This window comes from Heptranchias perlo, chromosome 2, assembly GCF_035084215.1.
Source record: "Heptranchias perlo isolate sHepPer1 chromosome 2, sHepPer1.hap1, whole genome shotgun sequence".
Lineage (NCBI taxonomy): Eukaryota > Metazoa > Chordata > Chondrichthyes > Hexanchiformes > Hexanchidae > Heptranchias > Heptranchias perlo.
Genome location: NC_090326.1, coordinates 156,662,701 through 156,690,482, shown reverse-complemented (window position 1 = coordinate 156,690,482; position 27,782 = coordinate 156,662,701). Strand labels below are relative to the sequence as shown.

The 27,782-nt window shown below is 44.2% G+C and overlaps 1 protein-coding gene across 2 annotated transcripts in view; it reads left to right on the top strand.

Moving 5' to 3' along the window:
• scn5lab (sodium channel, voltage gated, type V-like, alpha b) overlaps positions 1-27,782 on the top strand; it is a 321,528-nt gene that overhangs the window by 58,691 nt on the left and 235,055 nt on the right. The window contains exons 8-10 of one of the 2 annotated variants that reach the window (XM_067967964.1): positions 4,840-4,855; positions 9,183-9,213; positions 18,946-18,990. The exons of the other annotated variant lie outside the window; for it this stretch is intronic. Coding sequence (XP_067824065.1) covers positions 4,840-4,855; positions 9,183-9,213; positions 18,946-18,990 — 92 coding nt within the window. The remainder of the gene's footprint in view (positions 1-4,839; positions 4,856-9,182; positions 9,214-18,945; positions 18,991-27,782) is intronic. 2 annotated transcript variants of the gene reach the window in all.

Here is a 27,782-nt window from a genome sequence, read left to right as displayed (position 1 = left end):
CGGCATCATAGCCGAGTCTGCTTCAATTATGAGGGGTTTTGATACAGTAGATAGGGAGAAATTGTTTCTACTGGCAGAAGGGTCTGTATACAGAGGGATCAGATTTAAGGTAATTGGCAAAACAACCGAGGGGAAATTAGGAGAATCTTTTTTACGCAGCGAGTAATGATCTGGAATGCACTGCCTGAAAGGAAGCAGATTCACTAGTAGCTTTCAAAAGGGAATTGGATAAATACTTGAAAAGGGAGAAATTTGCAGGGTTTTGGGGAAAGAGGAGAGGAGTGGGACGAATTGGCTAGGTGTTTCAAAGAGCCGGCAAGGACACGATGGGCCGAATGGCCTTCCTTCTGTGCTGTACGATTCTATTATTCATTCCTCACTGGACAATCACGCATGTGCAGTTCGGGTGGGAGTTGCTAGGTAGTGTTGAGGAGCAGGATTCCTGGCCGATTTCCTCCTCCTTAACCCAGAACTGCTGAGGTCCATTGTAGTATGGCTGCGATCAGTTAATGCAGCGCTGACCTGGGTTGGACCTGAGACCTTCCTGTTCTATATGGCTCAGTTACTTCATGGGTAAACTCGCTGATCAATCGATCGAGGGAGGGGGGCAACCAATGATTTGTGATGAGGTGCTCCGTTTTATGTACTAGGTGTTCCAACTAAAAATTAATATTTTGTAATAGTCTTATTATTATAGACTTATAATACTGGAACCTAGAATAACACTAAAAAGTACCACCATTGTATTATATTTATCTGCCAATATATTAAAAAAGGAACATCTGTGCTCTTTGGCGTCATACCTCTTGTGTCACACCTCTTGTGTCATACCTCTTGTGTCACACCTCTTGTGTCACACCTCTTGTGTCATACCTCTTGTGTCACACCTCTTGTGTCACACCTCTTGCGTCACATTTCCACTGTCACACTTTGCACTTTGGTACAACACCTCAGCATCACATGTTCTTACATGCAAATTATTTCCAGCCAATTGGCTTCAATTTCATATTCATAAAAAGAACAACATGGCTACTAATTAAAACAAAACTGAACCAATCAAATCATTCAAAGACAATTTCAAAATCCTTTTGATTAAAACTAATTGGAACTCTGCAGCTATGATCAATCAATCAAATTACCAATATAAAAACACAGAAACTGAACCAGTCAAATCACTTGAAAAAATTCAAATTTCTTTTACACACCATTTTTTACTCAGCAACTGATATTTCTAATGTCCAAAATAAGGTTTGTAACATAATAAAGTCATAGTAAATTACATGGAAAGGTTACAGCACGGAAGGAGGCCATTCGGCCCATCGAGTCCGTGCCGGCTCTATGCAAGAGCAATCCAGCTAGTCCCACTCCCCCGCCCTATCCCCGTAGCCCTGCAAATTTTTTCCTTTCAAGTACATATCCAGTTCCCCTTTGAAAGCCACAATTGAATCTGCCTCCACCATCCCCTCAGGCAGTGCATTCCAGATCCTAACCACTCGCTGTGTAAAAAAGGTTTTTCCTCTTTGGTTCTTTTGCCAATCACCTTAAATTAATGACTTGGACTTGGGTGCAATTTCCAAATTTGCAGATGACACAAAACTTGGAAGTGCAGTGAACAGTGAGGAGGATAGTGATAGACTTCTAGAGGATATAGACAGGCTGGTGGAATGGGCGGACATTTGGTTCTTGACCCTTCCTCCAATGGGAACAGTTTCTCTCTATCTATTCTGTCTAGTCCCTTCATGATTTTGAATACCTCTATCAAATCTCCTTGCAACCGTCTCTGTTCCAAGGAGAACAACCCCAGCTTGTCCAGTCTATCGACGTAACTAAAGTCCCTCGTCCCTGGAATCATTCTAGTAAATCTCTTCTGCACCCTCTCTAAGGCCTTCACATCTTTCCTAAAGTGCGGTGCCCAGAACTGGACACAATACTCCAGTTGTGGCCGAATCAGTGTTTTATAAAGGTTCATCATGACTTCCATACTTTTGTACTCTATGCCTCCACTTCCTGTATGCTTTCTGAACTGCTTTCTCAAACTGCCCTGCCACCTTCAATGATTTGTGCACATATACCCCCAGATCTCTCTGCTCCTGTACCCCTTTTAGAATTGTGCCCTCTAGTTTATATTGCCTCTCCTCCTCCTTCCTGCTGAAATGTATCACTTCGCATTTTTCTGCATTAAATTTCATCTGCCACGTGTCTGCCCATTTCACCAGCCTGTCTATATCCTCTAGAAGTCTATCACTATCCTCCTCACTGTTCACTACAATTCCCAGTTTTGTGTCATCTGCAAATTTGGAAATTTTTTTTGTATTTGTTCATGGGATGTGGGCGTCGCTGGCGAGGCCAGCATTTATTGCCCATCCTTGAGGAGGTGGTGGTGAGCCCCCTTCTTGAACCGCTGCAGTCTGTGTGGTGAAGGTTCTCCCACTGTGCTGTTAGGAAGAGAGTTCCAGAAATTTGACCCAGCGACAATGAAGGAATGGCGATATATTTCCAAGTCGGGATGGTGTATGAATTGGAGGGGAACGTGCAGGTGATGTTGTTCCCATGTGCCTGCTGCCCTTGTCCTTCTAGGTGGTAGAGGTTGCGGGTTTGGGAGGTGCCGTCGAAGAAGCCTTGGCGAGTTGCTGCAGTGCATCCTGTGGATGGTACACACTGCAGCCACAGTGCGCCGGTGGTGAAGGGAGTGAATGTTTAGGGTGGTTGATGGGGTACCAATCAAGCGGGCTGCTTTGTCCTGGATGGTGTCGAGCTTCTTGAGTGTTGTTGGAGCTGCACTCATCCAGGCAAGTGGAGAGTATTCCATCACACTCCTGACTTGTGCCTTGTAGATGGTGGAAAGGCTTTGGGGAGTCAGGAGATGAGTCACTCGCCGCAGAATACCCAGCCTCTGACCTGCTCTTGTAGCCACAGTATTTATGTGGCTGATCCAGTTAAGTTTCTGGTCAATGGTGACTCCGAAGATATTGATGGTGGGGGATTCGGCAATGGTAACGCCGTTGAATGTCAAGGGGAGGTGGTCAGACTGTCTCTTGTTGGAGATGGTCATTGCCTGGCACTTGTCTGTCCTGAACACCCGAGTCCAAGTCATTAATATATATCAAGAAAAGCAGTGGTCCTCGTACCGACCCCTGTGGAACACCACTGTACACCTCCCTCCAGTCTGAAAAACAACCGTTCACCACTTCTCTCTGCTTCCTGTTACTTAGCCAGTTTTGTATCCATGCTGCTACTGCCCCCTTTTATTCGATGGGCTTCAATCTTGTTGACAAGTCTATTATCTGGCCTTTTGAATGTCCATACACTCCACATGAACTGCATTGCCCTCATCTACCCTCTCTGTTACCTCATCAAAAAACTCTATCAAGTTAGTTAAACATGATTTGCCGTTAACAAATCCATGCTGGCTTTCCCTAATCAATCCACACTTGTCGAAGTGACTGCTAATTCTGTCCCGGATTATCGTTTCTAAAAGTTTCCCCAGGTTAAACTGACTGGCCTGTATTTGCTGCGTTTATCCTTATGCCCTTTTTTTGAACAAGGGCGTAACGTTTGCAAGTCCTCTGGCACCACCCCCATATCTACGGATGTTTGGGAGATTATGGCCAGTACCTCTGCAATTTCCACCCTTATTTCCCTCAGCAACCTAGGATGCATCCCATCCGGACCGGGTGACACATCTACTTTAAGTACAGCTAACCTTTCTAGTACCTCCTCTTTATCAATTTTTAGCCCATCCAGTATCTCAACTATATCTTCCTTTACTGAGACTGTGGCAGCATCTTCTTCCTTGGTAAAGACAGATGCAAAGTACTCATTTAGTACCTTGGCCATGCCCTCTGCCTCCATGAGTAGATCTCCTTTTTGGTCCCTGATTGGCCCCACCCCTCCTCTTACTACCCGTTCACTGTTTCATGCCTATAGAAGACTTTTGGATTCCCTTTTATATTGGCTGCCAGTCTATTCTCATACTCTCTCTTTGCCCCTCTTATTTCCTTTTTCACTTTCCCTCTGAATTTTCTATATTCTGCCTGGTTCTCACTTGTGTTATCAACCTGACATCTGTCAAACGCCCCTTTTTTCCATTCCATCTTACTCTCTATCTCTTTTGTCATCCAGGGAGCTCTGGCTTTAATTGCCCTACCTTTCTCCCTCGTGGGAATGTACCTAGACTGTACCCGAACCATCTCCTCTTTAAAGGCTGCCTATTGTTCAATTACAGTTTTGCCTGCCAATCTTTGATTCCAATTTACCCGGGCCAGATCTGTTCTCAGCCCACTGAAATTGGCCCTCCTCCAATTGAGTATTTTTACTCTAGAGTGGTCCGTGTCCTTTTCTATTGCTTTCTAAATCTTCTGATACTATGCTCGCTGTTCCCTAAATGTTCCCCCATTGACACTTGCTCCACTTGGCCCGCCTCATTTCCCAGAACCAATTTTATAGAATTACAATTACAATTACAATTACAATATACAATTTTATAGGTAAGCTTAAACATATAATAGTCTTTTATGTCTTTAAGTACCCTCATTAATGTCTTTATTCAGAACCCTCCGCCTCTCTCAAAAGCCTAATTTGGAGTTAATATTCTTCCCAGACCTATCACTGGCATCACAGAAAAAATATTTTCAGCTTTATTCTTACTTTAGTGAGAGAGGTTGTCTTAGAAAGAGAGACAGACAAAGAAGAAGAGAAAGAGAGAGATGATTACAGCACCTGCCTTTTGTGTCTATGCTGTGAATTGATCAAAGAGAGTCAGCATGGATTTGTAAAGGTTCGGTCATGTCCGACTAGTCTAGTTGAATTTTTTGAGGACGTCAGTAGCCTGTTGGATAGGGGTGTGTCTGTGGATGTTGTCTATATGGGCTACCAGAAGACATTTGATAAGGTTCTGCATGAGAGATTATTAGCAAAATGAGAACGCTCACGCATTCTTACCTCTGGAGTCCCCCAAGGACCCATCCTTGGCCCCCGCCTATTTCTCATCTTGGCAACATCATCCAAAAACACAATGTCAGGTTCCACACATATGTTGACGACACCCAGCTCTACCTCACCACCACCTCTCGACTCCTCCACTGTCTCTCGTTTGTCACACTGCTTGTCCCACATCCGGTACCGGATGTGCAAAAATTTCCTTCAACTAAATATTGGGAAGCCCGAAGCCGTTGCCTTTGGTCCCCGTCACAAACTCCATTCCCTAACCACTGACTCCATCCCTCTCCCTGGCCACTGTCCAAGGCTAAACCAGACCGCTCACAGCCTTGGTGTCCTATTTGACCCTGAGATGAGGTTCCGACCACATATCCGCTCCATCACCAAGACCGCCTACTTCCACCTCCGCAACATCGCCCGTCTCCGCCCCTGTCTCAGCTTATCTGCTACTGAAACCCTCATCCATGCCTTTGTTACCTCCAGACTGAACTAGTCCAATGCTCTCCTGGCCGGCCTCCCATCTTCCACCCTCTATAACCGTGAACTCATCCAAAACTCTGCTGCCCGTATCCTAACTCGCACCAAGTCCCATTCTCCCATCACCCCTGTGCTCGCTGACCTACATTGGCTCTCGGTCCAGGAACGCCTCGATTTTAAAATTCTCATCCTTGTTTTCAAATCCCTTCATGGCTTCGCCCCTCTCTATCTCTGTAACCTCCAGCCCTACAACCCTCCAAGATCTCTGCGCGCCTCCAATTCTTGCCTCTTGCACATCCCCGATTTTAATCGCTTCACCATTGGCGGCCGTGCCTTCAGATGCCTAGGCCCTAAGCTCTGGAATTCCCTCCCTAAACCTCTCCCCCTCTCTACCTCTCTCTCTCCTCCTTTGAGAAACTCCTTAAAACCTACCTCTTTGACCACCCATCCTAATATCTCCTTATGTGGTTCGGTGTCAAATCTTGTGAAGCACCTTGGAACGTTTTACTACGTTGAAGGCACTGTATAAATACAAGTCGTCGTTGTTGTGTGGTATTGGGGATAACCCTGTGACATAGGTTGGTAATTGGTTGGGAAGTAAGAGACACAGAGTAAGGATAAAGGGTATGTCTGCTGATTGGTGGGATGTGACAAATGGTGTTCCCCAGGGATCCGTACTGGGACCTCAGTATTTTACCACATATATTAATGACTTGGATTAAGGATTGTACATCCAAGTCTGTGGATAACATTAAATTAGGAGGCACAATAAGTTGTGTGGATGGGAGGTGGATGTTACAAAGGGACAGGGATAGACAAAGTGAGTGGACAAAACTATGGCAGATGGAGTTCAGTATGGGGAGGTGTGAGGTCATCCATTTTCGATCCGAGAGTGACAAATCGGAATATGTTTTTAATAGTGAGAGACTAGGAGCTGTGGAGGAGTGAAGAGATTTAAGTGTCCATGTACACAGATCACTAAAAGCTAGTGCACAGGTACAAAACTAATTTAAAAGGCTAATCGAATATTGACCTTTATCTCAAGGGGATTGGAATTCAAAAGTGAGGAAATGATGTTTCAGTTGTACAGAACCTCGGTCAGACCCCATCTGGAGGACTGCATTCAGTTTTGAGCACCAAACCTCAGGAAAGATATATTGACCTTGGAAGGGGTATAGCACAGATTCACTAGAATAAAACAGGGCTTTAGGGGTTAAATTGTGAGGCTAGGTTGCATAAACTTGGCTTGTGTTCCCTTGAACTTACAGGGTTGAGGGGTGATCTAATTGAGCTATTTAAAATGATAAATGGGTTCAACAAAGTAGATACAGAAAAACTATTTCCACTCCAGATCAAGGCGGCATATACTTAAAATTAGAGCTTGGCCGTTCATGTCTGCCTGAGAGGGTAGACAGGGCCTCGGTTTAACGTGTCATCCAAAAGACAGCAGCTCGGACAGTGCAGCACTGAAGTGTCAGCCTAGATTATGTGCTCGAGATTCTGGAGTGGGACTTGAACTTGACGTCAAGGCAGGAGTGTTACCCACTGAGCCAAGGCTGACACCACACAAGACAGTAATTAAACTGTGGTATTGGTGTGGTCTTCAATCAGCAATGTTGTCGCATTTGGTGGTGTTAACGGTAATGAGCGATGAGGTAGCAGAAAGACAATGGGATTGAATCGTGTGTCAGTGGCGCTGCAGAAGAGGTCAGTCGGCCCCAGCCTGTGCGTAGCACAGGCTGGGGCCGACTGACCTTGTGGAAAATCAGGAGATTTCCCGGACGCCCCTCCCGAATAGTTCCGTGGCACACCGTTTTATTTTGTGTGAGAATCCCGAAGAATCCTGCACCCTTTTGGGGGAGCCAATCCACCCCTGCACCCAGGCTAGGTCCTCTCCCACGGGAAAGGGAGAAAATTTAAAAAGGCCGAATCAGCCAGAGCCCCCCTTGTCCACACGCTGAAAACTGGGATTGGCGGAATTTTGAGACCATGTTGTTCAGTCGCAGGCTTGACCAAGAAATGTGCGTTACTCGGGGAACCTGAAAAGAGGCCAGGAAATAAAACACAGAACTTTGTTTAAAACATCAAGTATAAGATGTTGTTTTATGATGAAACGAAAAATTTGCAGGGCTACGGGAAAAGAAGAGGGGGTTGGGTCTATCTTATATTTATGGCCCTGAGTTTTGTACTTTCTCACAAGTGGAAACATCTTCTTTACGTCTACTCCTATCAAACTCCTTCATAATTTAAAAGACTTCCATCAAGACTGAGGGGTGACCTGATAGAGGTCTTTAAGATGATGACGGGTTCGATAGGGTAGACGTAGAGAAAATGTTTCCACTTGTAGGGGGAGCCCAAAACTCGGGGCCATAAATATAAGATAGTCACTAATAAATTCAATAAGGAATTCAGGAGAAACTTCTTTACTGCGAGAGTGGTGAGAATGTGGAACTCGCTACCACATGGAGTAGTTGAGGCGAATAGCATGGATGCGGTTAAGGGGAAGCTAGATAAGTACATTAGGGAGAAAGGAATAGAAGGATATGTGGATAGGGCGAGTCGAGGTAAATAAAGTGGGAGCAGGCTCGTATGGAGCATAAACACCGGCATAGTCCGGTTGGGACGAACAGACTATTTCTGTGCTGTTAATTCTATGTAATTGGACAGCCCTTTCAAGGAGCCGGCACAAGCACGATGGGCTGAATGGCCTCCTTCTGTGCTGTATCGTTCTAAAGTGTTGCTTTGTTTTTGCAATTAACTAATGTAGGTGACATTTTTCTGTTGCACTTAATTGCCAAATAAGTTTAACATTTAAATTTTATTTACAACAAATTCTTTCTCTGTCAGCTAAATAATCTTCAAAATAAATGGAATAGGGAGGAGCATCATCTGGGACTGGTTGTCTAGGTAATGCAGCACTGGTGCTATGGAAACAGCTGCTCACTTTGTGATGCAGTATGCAGAATGTTCCATTGTGCAGTGTAGTGGGGGGTCGGGGGCAGAGGTGGGTGTTTCAGGTCTTTGGTCTGGCCTGGGAACGAAAAGGTGAGCAGGTTGCTAAGTAATGGAAGGTTTTTGAAAAAAAACCCAACACAGAACAGCTGCATCATGGTGATGAAGACAGATTTACAAAAAAAAACGCATGGGGTTTCAACAGTGATTAAAATGAGCATATTTAGAAACTCATTTTGTGGCTAAACCTAGTGGAAGATATACAATTGGATGTGAAAATTAAAATGGGTAAAACCTGCCCAGGGTGCATTCCGAGTAAAATGGAATTGAAATAAATGTCCCGTAGTACAGAAGAACGTAGGCAGTTTCCATTTTAAATGTGGACGGAGAAATTTATAATAGAGAACAGTTGACACAAAAGGAACAAGAAAAGGCCACTGGGAGTGTTAAGTCCAGATGAAGCGCCAAGTCCTGATCTTGGACTTGAACCCACAAACCGCTGGTGTAGAAGGAAGAATGCTAGCAACAGAGCCAAGCGTCACCTAGTTATTTATTGTAGGTTGACATTCAACGGCATTACCATCGCCGAATCCCCCACCATCAACATCCTGGGGGTCACCATTGACCAGAAACTTAACTGGACCAGCCACATAAATACTGTGGCTACAAGGGCAGGTCAGAGGCTGGGTATTCTGCGACGAGTGACTCACCTCCTGACTCCCCAAAGCCTTTCCACCATCTACAAGGCACAAGTCAGGAGTGTGATGGAATACTCTCTACTTGCCTGGATGAGTGCAGCTCCAACAACACTCAAGAAGCTCGACACGATCCAGGACAAAGCAGCCCGCTTGATTGGCGCCCCATCCACCACCCTAAACATTCACTCCCTTCACCACCGGCGCACTGTGGCTGCAGTGTGTACCATCCACAGGATGCACTGCAGCAACTCGCCAAGGCTTCTTCGAAAGCATCTCCCAAACCCACGACCTCTACCACCTAGAATGACAAGGGCAGCAGGTACATGGGAACAACACCACCTGCACGTTCCCCTCCAAGTCACACATCATCCCGACTTGGAAATACATCGCCGTTCCTTCATCGTCGCTGGGTCAAAATCCTGGAACTCCCTAACAGCACTGTGGGAGAACCTTCACCACACGGACTGCAGCGGTTCAAGAAGGCGGCTCACCACCACCTTCTCAAGGGCAATTAGGGATGGGCAATAAATGCTGGCCTTGCCAGCAATGCCCACATCCCATGAACAAATAAAAAAAAAGGTAAGGTGGTTGGAGTGGCCCCGGGAGTCAACGGCCTCCCTCTCCTGACCTCACCCCCGAATTCAGCAGAGGCAACTGCAGGCGGGAAACAGCCCACCCCTGTGGATTTGTGGGGCCCTAGTGTCCTTAAATAACGATAGGAGATTACAGCAGTCAGACAGCTCCATTAGCAGTACAGAGCAACTCAGCGAGGGAAACATCTCATCCATCATGTCATGATGATAAAGTCATTTCAAGGGTGTTGAATGGTTTGTGGTAGACTTAGTTCTTGGAATGATCTGGAATATTTAACCTCGGCTTCCAAGCCCTGTTGGCCATCTAGGGAGGTTTGCGCTGTGCTGGAAGCTGTGCCTGTAGTGGCAGCTATCGAAGTATGGTTTTTATGTTTATTTTTGGATAAACTTTCTATGAAAAGAAAATTTGTAGCAGCAAGTAGAATGATGTCACCGACAACAACAACTTGCATTTATACAGTGCCTTTAATGTAGTAAAACATCCCAAGGCATCACAGGAGCGATTTTCAAACAAAATTTGACACCAAGCCACATAAGGAGATATTAGGAGAGGTGACCAAAAGCTTGGTCAAAGAGGTAGGTTTTATGGAGTGTCTTCATAGAAATCATAGAAAAATTACGGCACAGAAGGAGGCCATTCGGCCCATTGTGTCCGCGCTGGCTGAGAAACGAGCCACCCAGCCGAATCCCACTTTCCCGCATTTGGTCCGTAGCCCTGCAGGTCACGGCTCTTCAGGTGCACATCCAGGTATTTTTTAAGTGAGTTGAGGGTTTCTGCCTCTACCACCCTCTCAGGCAGTGAGTTCCAGACCCCCACCCACCCTCTGTGTAAAAAATATTTTCCTCATTTCCGCTCTACTAATCACTTTAAATCTATGCCTCCTGGTTATTGACCCCTCCACTAAGGGAAATAGGTCCTTCATATCCACTCTATCGAGGCCCCTCATAATTTTGTCCACCTCAATCAAACCACCCCTCAGCCTCCTCTGTTCCAAGGAAAACAACCCCAGCCTATCCAGTCTGTCATCATAGCTAAAATTCTCCAGTCCTGGCAACACCCTCATAAATCTCCTCTGCACCCTCTCTAGTCCAATTACATCCTTCCTGTAATGTGGTGACCAGAACTGTGCGCAGTACTCAAGCTGTGGCCTAACTAGTGTTTTATACAGTTCCAGCATAATATCCCTGCTTTTATATTCTATGCCTCGACTAATAAAGGAAAGTATTCCATATGCCTTCTTAACCTCCTTATCTGCCTGTCCTGCTCGCTTCATGGATCTGTGAACATTCACTCCAAGGTCCCTGACTTCCTCTACAACTCTCAGTATCTTCCCATTTATTGTGTATTCCCTTGTCTTGTTTGCCCTCCCCAAATGCATTACCTCACACTTCTCCGGATTGAACTCCATTTGCCACTTTTCTGCCAATCTGAACAGTCCATTGATATCTTCCTGCAGTCTACAGCTTTCCTCCTCACTATCAACCACACGGCCTACTTTTGTGTCATCTGCAAATTTCTTAATCATGCCCCCTACGTTTAAGTCCAAATCGTTAATGTATACCACAAAAAGCAAGGGACCTAATACCGAGCCCTGTGGGACCCCACTGGAAACAGCCTTCCAGTCACAAAAACACCCGTCGACCATTACCCTTTGCTTCCTGCCACTGAGCCAATTTTGGATCCAATTTGCCACATTCCCTTGGATCTCATGGACCTTTACTTTTTTGACCAATCTGCCATGTGGGACCTTGTCAAAAGCATTGCTAAAATCCATGTAGACTACATCAATTGCACTACCCTCATCGATCCCCCTTGTCACCTCCTCGAAAAATTCAATGAAGTTAGTCAGACAAAACCTCCCCTTAACAAATCCGTGCTGACTGTCCTTGATTAGTCCGTGCCTTTCTAAGTGACAGTTTATCCTGTCCCTCAGAATTTATTCCAATAATTTGCTCACCATCGAGGTTAGACTGACTGGCCTGTAATTACTTGGTCTATGCTTCGCTCCCTTTTTAAACAACGGTACAACATTAGCAGTCCTCCAATCCTCCGGCACTACTCCTGTATCCAGTGAAGTTTGGAAAATGATTGTTAAAGCCTCCGTTATTTCCTCCCTGGCTTCTTTTAACAGCCTGGGATACATTTCATCCGGCCCTGGTGATTTATCCACTTTCAAAGATGCTAATCTCCTTAATACTTCCTCTCTCACTATGTTTATCCCATCCAATATTTCGCACTCCTCCTCCTTAACTTCAATCCCTGCATCACCCCTCTCCTTTGTGAAGACAGATGCAAAGTATTCATTAAGAGCCATACCCACATCTTCTGCCTCCACACATAGTTTATCTTTTTGCTCTCGAATAGGCCCTACTCTATCCTTAGTTATCCTCTTGTTCTTAATGTATTTATAAAACATCTTTGGGTTTTCTTTGATTTTACCTGCTAATATTTTTTCATGTCCTCTCTTTGATTTCATAATTTCCTTTTTAACTTCACCCCCGCACTTTGTATACTCCTCTAAGCTTTCCCTAGTATTGAGTTCCCAGTGTCTATTATAGGCTTTCTTTTTCTGCCTCATCTTACCCTGAATGCTTCTTCACATCCAGGGAGCTCTAGATTTAGCAGCCCCTCCCTTTTTCTTTGTGGAACATGTTTACCCTGAACCCCTTGAATCACCCCTTTGAATGTCTCCCACTGCTCTGACACTGATTTACCTTCATAAGAACATAAGAACATAAGAAATAGGAGCAGGAGTAGGCCAATCGGCCCCTCGAGCCTGCTCCGCCATTCAATAAGATCATGGCTGATCTGATCCTAACCTCAAATCTAAATTCATGTCCAATTTCCTGCCCGCTCCCCGTAACCCCTAATTCCCTTTACTTCTAGGAAACTGTCTATTTCTATTTTAAATTTATTTAATGATGTAGCTTCCACAGCTTCCTGGGGCAGCAAATTCCACAGACCTACTACCCTCTGAGTGAAGAAGTTTCTCCTCATCTCAGTTTTGAAAGAGCAGCCCCTTATTCTAAGATTATGCCCCCTACTTCTAGTTTCACCCATCCTTGGGAACATCCTTACCGCATCCACCCGATCAAGCCCCTTCACAATCTTATATGTTTCAATAAGATCGCCTCTCATTCTTCTGAACTCCAATGAGTAGAGTCCCAATCTACTCAACCTCTCCTCATTTGTCCACCCCCTCATCCCCAGGATTAACCGAGTGAACCTTCTTTGTACTGCCTCGAGAGGAAGTATGTCTTTTCTAAGTATGGACACCAAAACTGTATGCAGTATTCCAGGTGCGGTCTCACCAATACCTTATATAACTGCAGCAATACCTCCCTGTTTTTATATTCTATCCCCCTAGCAATAAAAGCCAACATTCCGTTGGCCTTCTTGATCACCTGCTGCACCTGCAAACTAACTTTTTGATTTTCTTGCACTAGGACCCCCAGATCCCTTTGTACTGCAGTACTTTCCAGTTTCTCGCCATTAAGATAATAACTTGCTCTCTGATTTTTCCTGCCAAAGTGCATAACCTCACATTTTCCAATATTCTATTGCATCTGCCAAATCTCCGCCCATTCACCCAGCCTGTCTATATCCCCCTGTTGGTTTTTTATGTCCTCCTCACTCTCTACTTTCCCTCCCATCTTTGTATCATCTGCAAACTTTGATATGTTACACTCGGTCCCCTCCTCCAAATCGTTAATATAGATTGTAAAGAGTTGGGGACCCAGCACCGACCCCTGCGGAACACCACTGGCTACAGGTTGCCAGTCCGAGAATGTACCATTTATCCCAACTCTCTGCTTCCTGTTAGATAACCAATCCTCCACCCATGCCAGAATATTACCCCCAATCCAGTGATTCTTTATCTTGAGCAATAATCTTTTATGTGGCACCTTGTCGAATGCCTTCTGGAAGTCTAAATACTCCACGTCCACTGGTTCCCCTTTATCCACCCTGTACGTTATATCCTCAAAGAACTCAAGCAAATTTGTCAGACATGACTTCCCCTTCGTAAAGCCATGCTGACTTTGTCCTATTAAATTATGTTTATCCAAATGTTCCGCTACTGTCTCCTTAATAATAGACTCCAAAATTTTACCCACCACAGATGTTAGGCTAACTGATCTATAATTTCCAGCCTTCTGCCTACTACCCTTTTTAAATAAGGGTGTATAGTTGCTGTTTCCAGTTTACTCCTGCTTAATCACTTCTCAGTTTAGTAAAATTGGCCTTTCCCCAATTGAAAACTTTAACTCCTGCTCTGTCTTTGTCCTTTTCCATAACAATGTTAAAACTAACTGCATTCTGATCACTACCACCAAAATGCTCTCCCACTGCTACTTCTTCCACCTGCCCCTCTTCATTTCCTGGAACTAAATCCAGAACTGCCCCCCCCCCCTCATTGGGCTTGCTATATACTGGCTAAAAAAGTTCTCCTGTATGCAATTTAAGAATTCTGAGCCCTCTATACCATTTACACTGTTTGTATCCCAGTTAATATTAGGGTAGTTGAAATCCCCTACTATTACTGCCCTATTGTTTTTGCACTTCTCAAAAATTTGCCTACACATTTGCTCCTCTATCTCCCTCTGACTGGGTGTCTGTAGTACACTCTCAATAGTGTGACTGTCCCTTTTTTGTTCTTTAGCTCAACCCATGTGGCCTCATTTGATGCTCCTTCTAAAATATCATCCCTCCTCACAACTGTAATTGTTTCCTTAACCAAAATTGCTACCCCCCTCCTTTTTTATCCCCCTCCCTATCTCGTCTGAAAACACTGGAACCAGGGACGTTGAGCTGCCTCTTTAAGCCATGTTTCTGTAAAAGTTAAGACATCATACTGCCACGAGTGTATCTGTGCCCTCAGCTCATCCGCCTTATTTCCTAAACTCCTTGCACTGAGGTAAATACATTTAAGGACTGCCAAACTCCTCTGTTGGTTATTTTCCAACCTTCATTCCCTCTGCCTTCCAGACTCACTCACTAATTTTCTGCCTTCCATTTCCAGTTCTGACTTTATCCCATCTGAATCTACACTCAGGTTCCCATCCCCCTGCCAAGCTAGTTTAAACCCTCCCTGACAGCACTAGCAAACCTCCCCGTCTTAAAGGAGGAGAGAGAGACGGAGAGGTTTAGGGAGGGAATTTCAGAGTTTAGGGCCGCCAATGGTGGACCGATGAAAATTGGGGATGTGCAAGAGACCAGAATTGGAGGAGTGCAGCGATCTCGGAGGGTTGTAGGGCTGGAGGAGGTTACAGAGGGAGGAAGGGAGGGGCGAAACCACAGAGGGATTTGAAAACTAGATTCAAAATCAGGAAAGAAATACAAATGTCTCAAAGTGCTTCACACACAGTGAAATACTTTATTGGAGTGCAGTTAGTGTTGTCATTTAGTTGAACACAGCAGCAATAGGAATGGAATCTGGTTCAGGTCGTGTTCATCGAGGGAGGAATGTTGGTCAGGACACTGGGGAGAATGTTTCTGGTGGTCCATGGGACCATTAATATGCCACTCAAAAGGCAGATGAGACCTCAATTCAACAACAATGCTGTCCGAGCCGTGCTGGGGTACCAGCCGAGATTATGAGCTTAAGTCTCGGTGTGGGACTCAAACCAAGAGCCTTCTCACCCAAAGGTGGGCGTGGTATCACATGAGCCAAACATCACACATCTGGTCACATCACTGCTCATTTGCCTGTTTACTAGTCTGGTTGAATAACCATACAGTTCAAATTACTAGAATGCCAACCCACCTTTTGAAATGTTTTACCAGCAAAATGCCAACTATCTATAAAATGTTAAAAATCTTAAGTCTGCTTGGACTTCCTGCTGATGAAATCTTACTTCCTGTTGTCACATTTTGTTCACACTTTTTTGTGTCAATTGTTCTCTATTTTTCTAAAATTTCTATGTCCACATTTAAAATGGAAACTGCCTATGTAAACTTGTATTGAAATTACACCTTGCTGTCAGTAGTGATACTGTGGTACCTCAGTTTTATGTCTCTAGCTCTGCAGAGAAACCTCTAAGCTCCAACCAGCTTGAAACCAAATTGCCATTAATTTTGCTACTTATCTGTGAATAATAATGTAAAATGGAAGTATTCTGTATAACTAGGAACAAATTGTATGACTTTCAAATGGGGGCTGAACTACATCTATTCACCCTAGTCCAATTATCTCCTGCCCTCTAACCCCGCTTCATCTGAAGACAACACTTGTTCTTGACTCTTCTTATTGCCACTTGCCCTGGATGCCATTGTGCTGAAAATGGTGATATGATGCTCATGGTTTTTGTCTGTCCCGAAACATAGCTCCACCACTGGTGGCAGGATGCAATTACAGCAGGGCAAGTTTGTATCGGTTGTTTCCATTATAAATGTGGAGCTAGCAATTCATAATGGAAATACAAAAATATGCACAAAATGTACGACTTGAAATGTTCAAAAGGGCTGAATTATGTCTGCACACCCCAGTCCAATTGTCCCCTGGCCTCTAACCCCACTTCACCTGAAGACAACACTTGTTCTTGACTCCACATGTTCAACACCATGGAAGATCAACTGGTAATATATTAAAAATCACACTTCCGCACGTAATTCCTGTCCTGAAAATCTTGTTTTCTGTTATCACATTTTTGTCACGCTTTTGTTCAACATTTTCCATTGTAAATTCCTATGTCCACATTTATAATGGCAACTTTCTATGTAAAATTATCACACTGTAACGGCACCCTCCTACAACTGGTGGCGCTGCAGTGCCTCAGCTTTGCATTTGCCGCTCCTCAGCGAGTACTGCAGTGAAATTCTTTATGTTCCAAACATCTCTCCATCCTAAAAATAGCTGTAAGTTTTGCTTTTTATTGACAAACAGGACAGAATGTATGACTTTAAAATGGGGAATCGACATGCATATATTTCATATAGTATCTCATTTAAAAATCTCATGTCTGCACGCCCTGCTCCAATGGTCCCTGACCCTCCAGCCCCACTTGACCCAAAAGCAACAGCTGATCTTAGGAACATAGGAACAGGAGTAGGCCATTCAGCCCCTCATGCCTGCTCTGCCATTTGATAAGATCATGGCTGATCTGTGATCTAACTCCATATACCTGCCTTTGGCCCATATCCCTTAATAACTTTGATTGCCAAAAAGCTATCCAACTCAGATTTAAATTTAGCAATTGAGCTAGTATCTTTTGCCGTTTGAAATGTTTTCTAATCTTGCTCCTGAAAGGTCTGGCTCTAATTTTTAGACTGTGTCCCCGACTCCTAGAATCCCCAACCAGCGGAAATAGTTTCTCTCTATCCACCCCATCCGTTCCCCTTAATATCTTATAAACTTCGATCAGATCACCCCTTAACCTTTGAAACTCCAGAGAATACAACCCTAATTTGTGTAATCTCTCCTCGTAACTTAACCCTTGAAGTCCGGGTATCATTCTAGTAAAGCTACGCTGCACTCCCTCCAAGGCCAATATGTCCTTCCGAAGGTGTGGTGCCCAGAACTGCTCACAGTACTCCAGGTGCGGTCTAACCAGGGTTTTGTATAGCTGCAGCATAACTTCTGCCCCTTGTACTCCAGTCCTCTAGATATAAAGGCCAGTATTCCATTAGCCTTCTTAATTATTTTCTGCACCTGTTCATGACACTTCAATGATCTATGTACCTGAACCCCTAAGTCCCTTTGGACATCCACTGTTTTTAACTTTTTACCATTTAGAAAGTACCCTGTTCTATCCTTTTTTGATCCAAAGTGGATGACCTCACATTTGTCTACATTGAATTCCATTTGCCACAGTTTTGCCCATTCACCTAATCTATCAATATCGCTTTGTAATTTTATGTTTCCATCGACACTGCTTACAATGCCACCAATCTTTGTGTCATCGGCAAACTTAGATATGAGACTTTCTATGCCTTCATCTAAGTCGTTAATAAATATTGTGAATAATTGAGGCCCCAAGACAGATCCCTGCGGGACTCCACTAGTCATATCCTGCCAATGTGAGTACCTACCCATTATCCCTACTCTCTGTCGCCTTTCGCTCAGCCAACTTCCTGACCAAGTCCGTACTTTTCCCTCGATTCCATGGACTTCTATCTTAGCTAACAGTCTCTTATGTGGGACCTTATCAAATGCCTTCTGGAAGACCATATAAATAACATCCATTGACATTCCCCTGTCCACTACTTTAGTCACCTCTTCAAAAAATTCAATCAGGTTTGTCAGGCACGACCTACCTTTCACAAATCCATGCTGGCTCTCTGATTAACTGAAAATTCTCGAGGTGTTCAGTCACTCTATCCTTAATTATAGACTCCAACATTTTCCCCACAACAGATGTTAGGCTAACTAGTCAATAATTCCCCGGTTTCCCTCTCTCTCCTTTCTTAAAAAGCGGAGTGACATGTGCAATTTTCCAATCTAGAGGGACAGTTCCTGAATCTAGAGAACTTTGAAAGATTATAGTTAGGGCATCTGCAATGTGCTCACCTACTTCCTTTAAAACCCTGGGATGGAAACCATCTGGTCCTGGGGATTTGTCACTCTTTAGTGCTATTAATTTCTTCATTACTGTTGCTTTACTTATATTAATTTTATCGAGTCCCTGTCCCTGATTCAATATTAGTTTTCTTGAGATTTCCGGCATGCTATCCTCTTTTTCTACTGTAAATACTGATGCAAAGTAATCGTTCAACATGTCCGCCATTTCCCCATTATCAATGACAATATCCCCACTTTCAGTTTTTAAGGGGCCAACACTGCTCCTGACCACCCTCTTTTTCATAATGTAACTATAAAAGTTCTTCATATTGGTTTTGATATCCCTTGCAAGTTTCTTTTCATACTCTCTTTTTGTAGCTCTTACTATCTGTTTTGTGACCCTTTGTTGATCTTTGTATCTTTCCCATTTGCCAGGATCTGTGCCATTTTTTGCCTTTTTGTATGCCCTTTCCTTATGTCCTATACTGTCCCTTACCTCTTTAGTTGTCCATGGCTGTTTTTTTTGGCAAGTAGAGTTCTTTCCCCTCAGGGGTATAAACCGGTTCTGTATCATGTTAAATGTTTCTTTAAACATTTCCCACTGATCATCAGTCGTTTTACCCATTAACAGATTTGCCCAGTTTACTGTGGACAGTCTCTGTCTCATCCCATTGAAGTCGGCTTTACCCAAGTCTAGAATCTTAGCAGCTGACTCACTTTTTTCCCTTTCAAACACTACATTGAACTCGATCATGTTATGATCGCTATTGGATAGATGTTTGCGTACAGTTAAGCCATTAACTAAATCTGGTTCATTACTCATTACTAAATCTAGTATGGCTTGCTCCCTTGTTGCCTCCAGGACATACTGCTGTAGAAAACCATCCCGGACACACTCAAGAAATTCCCTACCTTTCTGACAGTTGCTAGTCTGCTTTCCCCAATCTATGTGAAGGTTAAAGTCCCCCATTAAGTCACTATGCCTTTCTTACACGTTTGTCTAATCTCGGCATTTATACAATCTAGCACTTCAGAGCTGCTGCCAGGGGTCCGATACACAACTCCCACTATAGTCTTAGATCCTTTCCTATTTCTCAATTCAACCCATAAGGTCTCTGTTGGCTGCTTACCCCTTGTTATATCCTCCTTTATCATTGAAGTGATTTAATTTCTAATCATTAAGGCTACTCCTCCCCCTCTTCCATTTTCCCTGTCTCTCCTGTAGACCTTATAACCCGGTATATTTAGTTCCCAATCCTGACCATCCTGCAGCCAAGTCTCAGTGATAGCTATCATGTCATACCCTCCAATTGGAATTTGAACCTGCAGTTCATTTAATTTATTCCTTATACTCCGTGCATTTGTGTATAGAACTCTTAGTTGGGCCACACACCCTAGTCTGACCTTCAGCTTTGATGCTGGGATAATCATAGAATCATAGAATTATAGAAGTTACAACGTGGGAACAGGCCCTTCGGCCCAACATGTCCATGTCGCCCAGTTTATACCACTAAGCTAGTCCCAATTGCCTGCACTTGGCCCATATCCCTCTATACCCATCTTACCCATGTAACTGTCCAAATGCTTTTTAAAAGACAAAATTGTACCCGCCTCTACTACTGCCTCTGGCAGCTCGTTCCAGACACTCACCACCCTTTGAGTGAAAAAATTGCCCCTCTGGACCCTTTTGTATCTCTCCCCTCTCACCTTAAATCTATGCCCCCTCGTTATAGACTCCCCTACCTTTGGGAAAAGATTTTGACTATCTACCTTATCTATGCCCCTCATTATTTTATAGACTTCTATAAGATCACCCCTTAACCTCCTACTCTCCAGGGAAAAAAGTCCCAGTCTGTCTAACCTCTCCCGATAAGTCAAAACATCAAGTCCCGGTAGCATCCTAGTAAATCTTTTCTGCACTCTTTCTAGTTTAATAATATCCTTTCTATAATAGGGTGACCAGAACTGTACACAGTACTCCAAGTGTGGCCTCACCAATGCCCTGTACAACTTCAACAAGACATCCCAACTCCTGCATTCAATGTTCTGACCAATGAAACCAAGCATGCCGAATGCCTTCTTCACCACCCTATCCACCTGTGACTCCACTTTCAAGGAGCTATGAATCTGTACTCCTAGATCTCTTTGTTCTATAACTCTCCCCAACGCCCTACCATTAACGGAGTAGGTCCTGGCCCGATTCGATCTACCAAAATGCATCACCTCACATTTATCTAAATTAAACTCCATCTGCCATTCATCGGCCCACTGGCCCAATTTATCAAGGTCCCGTTGCAATCCTAGATAACCTTCTTCACTGTCCACAATGCCACCAATCTTGGTGTCATCTGCAAACTTACTAACCATGCCTCCTAAATTCTCATCCAAATCATTAATATAAATAACAAATAACAGCGGACCCAGCACCGATCCCTGAGGCACACCGCTGGACACAGGCCTCCAGTTTGAAAAACAACCCTCTACAACCACCCTCTGTCTTCTGTCGTCAAGCCAATTTTGTATCCAATTGGCTACCTCACCTTGGATCCCATGAGATTTAATCTTATGTAACAACCTACCATGCGGTGCCTTGTCAAATGCTTTGCGGAAGTCCATGTAGACCACGTCTACTGCACAGCCCTCATCTATCTTCTTGGTTACCCCTTCAAAAAACTCAATCAAATTCGTGAGACATGATTTTCCTCTCACAAAACCATGCTGACTGTTCCTAATTAGTCCCTGCCTCTCGCCTTCTAGTTTTCACTTTATCTGTAGTGTCTAAAGTACACTTTCTTTCTGCTGCTCTACACTTTTCCCTTTCACTTGTTCTTGAACAACTGTTTGTACTATTTGTATTGTAAATTTCCCCTGGGTCTTCCCCTCTCTTGCTGCTTTCAACTTTACTCCCTTCTGACTCCCCGCTCAGGTTCCCATCCCCCTGCCACTCTAGTTTAAACCTTCCCCAACAGCACTAGCAAACACCCTCACGAGGACATCGGTCCCGGTCCTGCTCGGGTGTTACCCATCCCGCTTGTGCAGGTCCCACCTTCCCCAGAACCGGTCCCATTATCCCAGGAATCTAAATCCTTCCCTCCTACACCATCCCTGCAGCCACGCATTCATCCGGTCTATTCTCCTGTTCCTATATTCACTGGCACGTGGCACTGGTAGTAATCCTGAGATCACTACCTTTGAAGTCCTGCTTTTTAATTTATCTCCTAACTCCTTAAATTCACCTTGCAGGACCTCATCCCTTTTTTTACCTATGTTGTTGGTACCAATATGGACCACAACTACTGGCTGTTCACCCTCCCCCTCCAGAATATCCTGCAGCCGCTCCACAACATCCTTGACCCTAGCACCAGGGAGGCAACATACCATCCTGGAGTCACGTTTGCGGCCACAGAAACACCTATTTGTTCCCCTTACAATTGAATCCCCTATCACTATAGCCCTGCCACTCTTCTTCCTCCCCTCCTGTGCAGCAGAGCTACCCGTGGTGCCCCAAACCTGGCTCTTGCTGCTTTCCCCTGATAAGCCATCTCCCCCAACAGTATCTAAAGCGGTATATCTGTTTGAGAGGGAGATGGCCCCAGGGGACTCCTGCTCTACCTGCCGAGTCCTTTTACTCTGTCTGGCAGTCACCCATTTCCTTCCTGCCTGTGTAATCTTTACCTGCGGTGTGACCACCTGACTGAACCTGCTATCCACGATAGTCTCAGCAACACAGATGCTCCACAGCGAATCCACCCGCAGCTCCAGCTCCGAAATGCGGTTAGCCAGTCGCTGCAGCTGGACACACTTCCTGCACACATGGTCGCCAGGGACACTGGTAGTGTCCATGACTTCCCACATAGTGCAGGAGGAGCATATCACGGGTGCAAGCTGTGCTGCCATGACTTGCCTTAGATTTACACTGTGTTCATCTCTCAGACTCTCCTCCTGCTCTCGGTCTCTCCTTTTACACTGTGCTCACCTCTCGGACTCTCCTGCCTCACCTGTGACGTCGCACAGTGGTTTTCTCTTGTTATGGGTCTGCTGCTGCTTTTATTCCCCACTCTCAGTCTTCTGCTGCTCAGGTCTGCCACCGCTCTGCGGAAAAAGTTAGGAAGAGCAAGGCAAAGCAGCACCTCCTTCCCCCACTTCACCGAACTCCCACACTCACCAAATTCGCAGCTGCTTCACTCTGTCCTGCCGCACTCCGTCGAGAAACAAGAGTAGGCCATTTAGCCCCTTGAGCCTATTCCATCATTCAATCAGATCATGGCTAATCTGTGACCTAACTCCATATACCCATCTTAGCCCCATTACCCTTAATACCTTTGGTTAACAAAAATCTATCAATCCCTGATTTAAAATTAACTATTGAGTTAGCATCAACTGCCGTTTGCAGAAGAGAGTTCCAAACTTCTACCACCCTTTCCGTGTAGAAGTGTTTCCTAATTTCACTCCTGAAAGCCCTGGCTCTAATTTTTAGGCTATGTCCCCTAGTCCTAGACTCCCCAATCAGCGGAAATAGTTTCTCTCTGTCTACCCTATCAGTTCCCCTTAATATCTTGAAAACTTCGATCAAATCACTCCCTAATCTTTTAAATTCCAGGGAATACAACCCTAGTTTGTGTAATCTCTCCTCGTAATTTAACCCTTGGAGTCCAGGTACTATTCTAGTAAATACACGCTGCACTCTCTCAAAGGCCAATATATCCTTCCTAAGGTGCGGTGCCCAGAACTGAACACAATACTCCAGGTGCGGTCTACCCAGGGCTTTGTATAGCTGCAGCACAACTTCTACCCCCTTGTATTCTAGTCGTCTAAATATAAGGGCCAGCATTCCATTAGCCTTTTTGATTATTTTCTGTACCTGTTCATGACATTTTAATGATCTTTGTACATGGACCCCTAAGTCTCTTTGGGCCTCCACTGTTTCGAGCTTTTCACCATTTAGAAAGTATTCTGTTCTATCCTCCTTAGGTCCAAAGTGGATGACCTCACACTTGCCTACACTGAAATCCATTTGCCCATTCACTTAATCTATTAATATCTCTCTGTAATTTTATGCTTCCATCGACACTGCTTACAATGCTGCCTATCTTTGTGTCATCGGCAAACTTGGATTTGCAGCTCTCTGTCCCGTCATCTAAATCGTTCATAAATACAGTGAATAGATGAGGCCCCAACACAGATCCCTGTGGGACACCACTAGTCACATCCTGCCAATTTGAGTACCTGCCCATTATCCCTACTTTCTGTCTCCTGCCGCTCAGTCAATTTCCTAACCAGGTCAATAATTTGCCCTCAATTCCATGAGCTTCAACTTTAGCTAACAGTCTCTTATGAGAGATTTTATCGAATGCCTTCCGGAAGTCCATATAAACAACATCCATTGACATTCCCCTGTCCACTACTTTAGTCACCTCTTCAAAAAATTCAATCAGGTTCGTCAGGCACGACCTACCTTTCACAAATCCATGCTGGCTCCTCTGATGGGCTCTCTCTGGAGTGGGGGTCGAACCCACAACCTTCTGACTCAGCGAGAGTGCTACCCACTGAGCCACGGCTGACCCTTCTTACACAGCGAGTTGTTACAATTTGGAATTCGCTGCCTAAACGGGTGGAGGAAGCGAATTCAGTCGTCACTTTCAAAAGGGAATTGGATAAATACTTGAAAAGGAAAAATCTGCAGGCTTTCTGATTGGCAGAGTTCAGGTCCAGACTCTTAACACTAGGAGCAGCATTCAGAGGAAAGTAGTGCAGAGATGCGAGGCGTTCGTGCCTCAACTTTGCCGATCAGGAAGTATATTTCAGGCAATCTGTGGCAGCCTCACTCTCCAGCCAGATAGAGCACAGGTTAGATGCAGATAAAAGCTGCCTCTATTCTGCCCTAAGCCCAAAAGTGCACCTCCCACTGCACCAGTGTGACATTTCTTCCAAGCATTTCCAAGTGATTTTGACAAATTAGTGCCACGTTTTTTAAAAATTCATTCTCGGGATGTGGCCGTTGCTAACAAGGCTGGCATTTATTGCCCATTCCCTAGTTGGACAGAGAAGTTAATGGTGAGCCTTCTTGAACTGCTGCACAGCGGTTTGATACAACTTAGTGGTTTGCTAGGTCACTTCGGAGGACAGTTAAGATTCAACCACGTTGGTGTGGGAGTGGAGCAATGTATAGGCCAGACCGGGGAAGGACGGCAGATTTCCTAAGAACGTTAGTGAACCAGTTGGGTTTTTACGACAACCTGACAGCTTCATGGTCACTTTTACTGATAGCAGTTTTTTATTTCCAGATTTTTTTAAAAATTGAATTCAAATTCTCAAACTGCCATTCGGTGAGATTTGAACCCACTTTGGTCTTTGGATTAAACACCCAGGCCTCTGCATTACTAGTCCAGTGACATAACCACTATTCCATCGTACTCATACGTTAGGATAATTTTGTGCTCTCGGCCCACAACAACAACCTGCATTTATGTAGCACCTTTAATGTAGTAAAATATCCCAAGGCGCCTCACAGAAGTGTTATCAAACAAAGTTTGACACCGAGCTACATAAGGAGATGTTAGGACAGGTGACCAAAAGCTTGGTCAAAGGGATAGGTTTTAAGGAGCATCTTAAAGTAGGAGAGGGAGGTAAGAGATGTGGACAGGTTTAGGGAGGGAATTCCAGAGCTTAGGGCCTAGGCAGCTGAAGGCACGGCCGCCAATGGTGGAGCGATTAAAATTGGGGATGTGTAAGAGGCCAGAATTGGAGGAGTGCAGAAATCTCGGAGAGTTGTAGGGCTGGAGGAGGTTACAGAGATAGGGAGGGGCGAGGCCATGGTGGGATTTGAAAATAAGAATGAGAATTTTAAAATCGAGGCCAGATTGGGAGCCAATGTTTGTCAGCGAGCACAGCGGTGATGGGTGAACGGGACTTGGTGCGAGTTAGGATACGGGCCGCAGAGATTTGCATGAACTCAAGTTTAAGGAGGGTGGAAGATAATAGAAACTGGACTTGGACAACCCAAACCTCATTTGAGAAACAGAAAATGGCAGATGCACTCAGCATCTGTGCAGAGAAGAGATGAGTTACTGTTTCAGGTGTGGACTCTTCATCTGAACTCATGGAGTTGTTGGCAGCATTTTCTGTTTTTATTACAGATTTCCAGCATCTGCGGTAATTTTGCTTTTATTCCAATTTCATTTCCGATGGGGCTCTTGTAGCCAACAGATAGAGGAGACTTTGGGCTAGATCTGGACTCAGGTTCCAGAGATGGGAGGTCAGCCTTCAATCCACTGCACCACGACTTAACATTTTTTTTACAAAGAATTTACAGCACAGAAACAGGATGTTCAGCCTAACAGGTCCATGTTTATGCTCCACATGAGCCTCCTGCCACCTTAATTCATCTAACCCTATCAACAACATTGGTCAGAACATTGAATGCAGGAGTTGGGATGTCTTGTTGAAGTTGTACAGGGCATTGGTGAGGCCACACTTGGAGTACTGTGTACAGTTCTGGTCACCCTATTATAGAAAGGATATTATTAAACTAGAAAGAGTGCAGAAAAGATTTACTAGGATGCTACCGGGACTTGATGGTTTGACTTATAGGGAGAGGTTAGACAGACTGGGACTTTTTTCCCTGGAGAGTAGGAGGTTAAGGGGTGATCTTATAGAAGTCTGTAAAATAATGAGGGGCATAGATAAGGTAGATAGTCAAAATCTTTTCCCAAAGGTAGGGGAGTCTATAACGAGGGGACATAGATTTAAGGTGAGAGGGGAGAGATACAAAAGGGTCCAGAGGGGCAATTTTTTCACTCAAAGGGTGGTGAGTGTCTGGAACGAGCTGCCAGAGGCAGTAGTAGAGGCGGGTACAATTTTGTCTTTTAAAAAGCATTTGGACAGTTACATGGGTAAGATGGGTATAGAGGGATATGGGCCAAGTGCAGCCAATTGGGACTAGCTTAGTGGTATAAACTGGGCGACATGGACATGTTGGGCCGAAGGGCCTGTTTCCATGTTGTAACTTCTATGATTCTATGAAATCCTTCTATTCCTTTCTCCCTCTTGTGTTTATCTAGCTTCCCCTTAAATGTATCTATCCTATTCACCTCAACTACTCCTTGTGGCAGCGAGTTCCACATTCTAACCACTCTCTGGGTAAAGAAGTTAATTTCTATACAAATATTGGAGAAGGTGGTGTTAGAACAAAAGGAAAAATTGGTTTATTTTTACTCTTCAGTGTAACTATTGTTAATATTCCATTCAATCACATTCTAATCCTAAGATTATCGTGGATCAGAAATGTTGGACTCTTTGCAGTTCTAATACTAGTGAATTCCTTATTAAAATAGCCTGTCTGTCTGTCTGACATACAAACCATTCTCCCTAAGAAGCAAAACCCACCTCCTAAATTACTTTTTCACCTCATCCAGGGATCTCTGTGCCTCGTCCCACTGCCCCGGGTGAGATTGGCAACTTGCCACCTGGGAATTAGGAATGCAAAACTGCATCCTACCGCTTCATGTCTCTATGTCAAGGGACCACAACGCTAATATAAAAACAAATTAAGCTGCATGAGTGTTGGAAATATTCTGTATTCTCTGTAGGGCTGTGGGAAATGAGGGAATCCAACCTAGAACCAGTCTTTATAGAATGTGGGAAAGCCTGAAATAAGGAAACATAAGATCAGTTGGTCCAAACTTCAGACCAAGTACAACTAACCTATCTTGGACATACCTCATTATCATTTAATCTTCTGATGGAAAGTTTGGTATGAGAACTCCATGATGCCCTAGGGTATTCAAGCGAAAACTCCAAAACTATTTATCTCTTCTCATATCTTCGCCATTCAGTCTTCCAGACAACATTCTATCCCCTGCTCCAGCAACATTGAAACTGTTGTATCCTATGGAGGATTTGATCATTTCGGTCGATATCTACCTCCATATTCATAATCAAAAGTTATCCAGCTCCATTTAAAGGGGTTATTCATTTCAAGTCTTAACTGTTTATAGCCAAGTGATGCAACTTGGAAATTTCAAAGGGAGAGATGAAGATAACAAAATAAAACACAGTGGCCTGGTATGCGATTATTTAAAACAGCATTCTTAATTCAACAAACGTGTTCTATCATCTTTAAGAGAATCCAGGTAGGCCAGGTCCGTAAAAAAGGGAAGATTTATTTTTAAGAGTTTTGAAATAGCTTGATTTAAAATGAAACCTGTCTTGCATTACAGAATACAAGTTAGGAGATGAGTTAACTATTGGAACAAAAGCAAAATATTGCAGACGCTGGAAATCTGAAATAAAAACAGTAAATGCTGAAAAACACTCAGCAGATCAGGCAGTGTCCGTGGAGAGAGGAACTCTAGTGGACTAAGCCAGGTTGATTGATCTGGAAGATAGTTAGAATATAAGGATTTGTACTAGATGCAAACTGATATGGACATTGTCAATGCAATAAATCCCCACTATTCTGCCTTTAATCACGGCTGATTGACAGCTCTGACTTCAGAAGTCTTTGGACTGCATCAGTCGTGGAGAATTTTCCCATAGTGTTTACTTCTGGCAAGAGATTCAAAGCCTGTGCATGAATTGACGTTGCATCATCTACATAGAACATTGAATCTGGAAGGCCTTCTAAG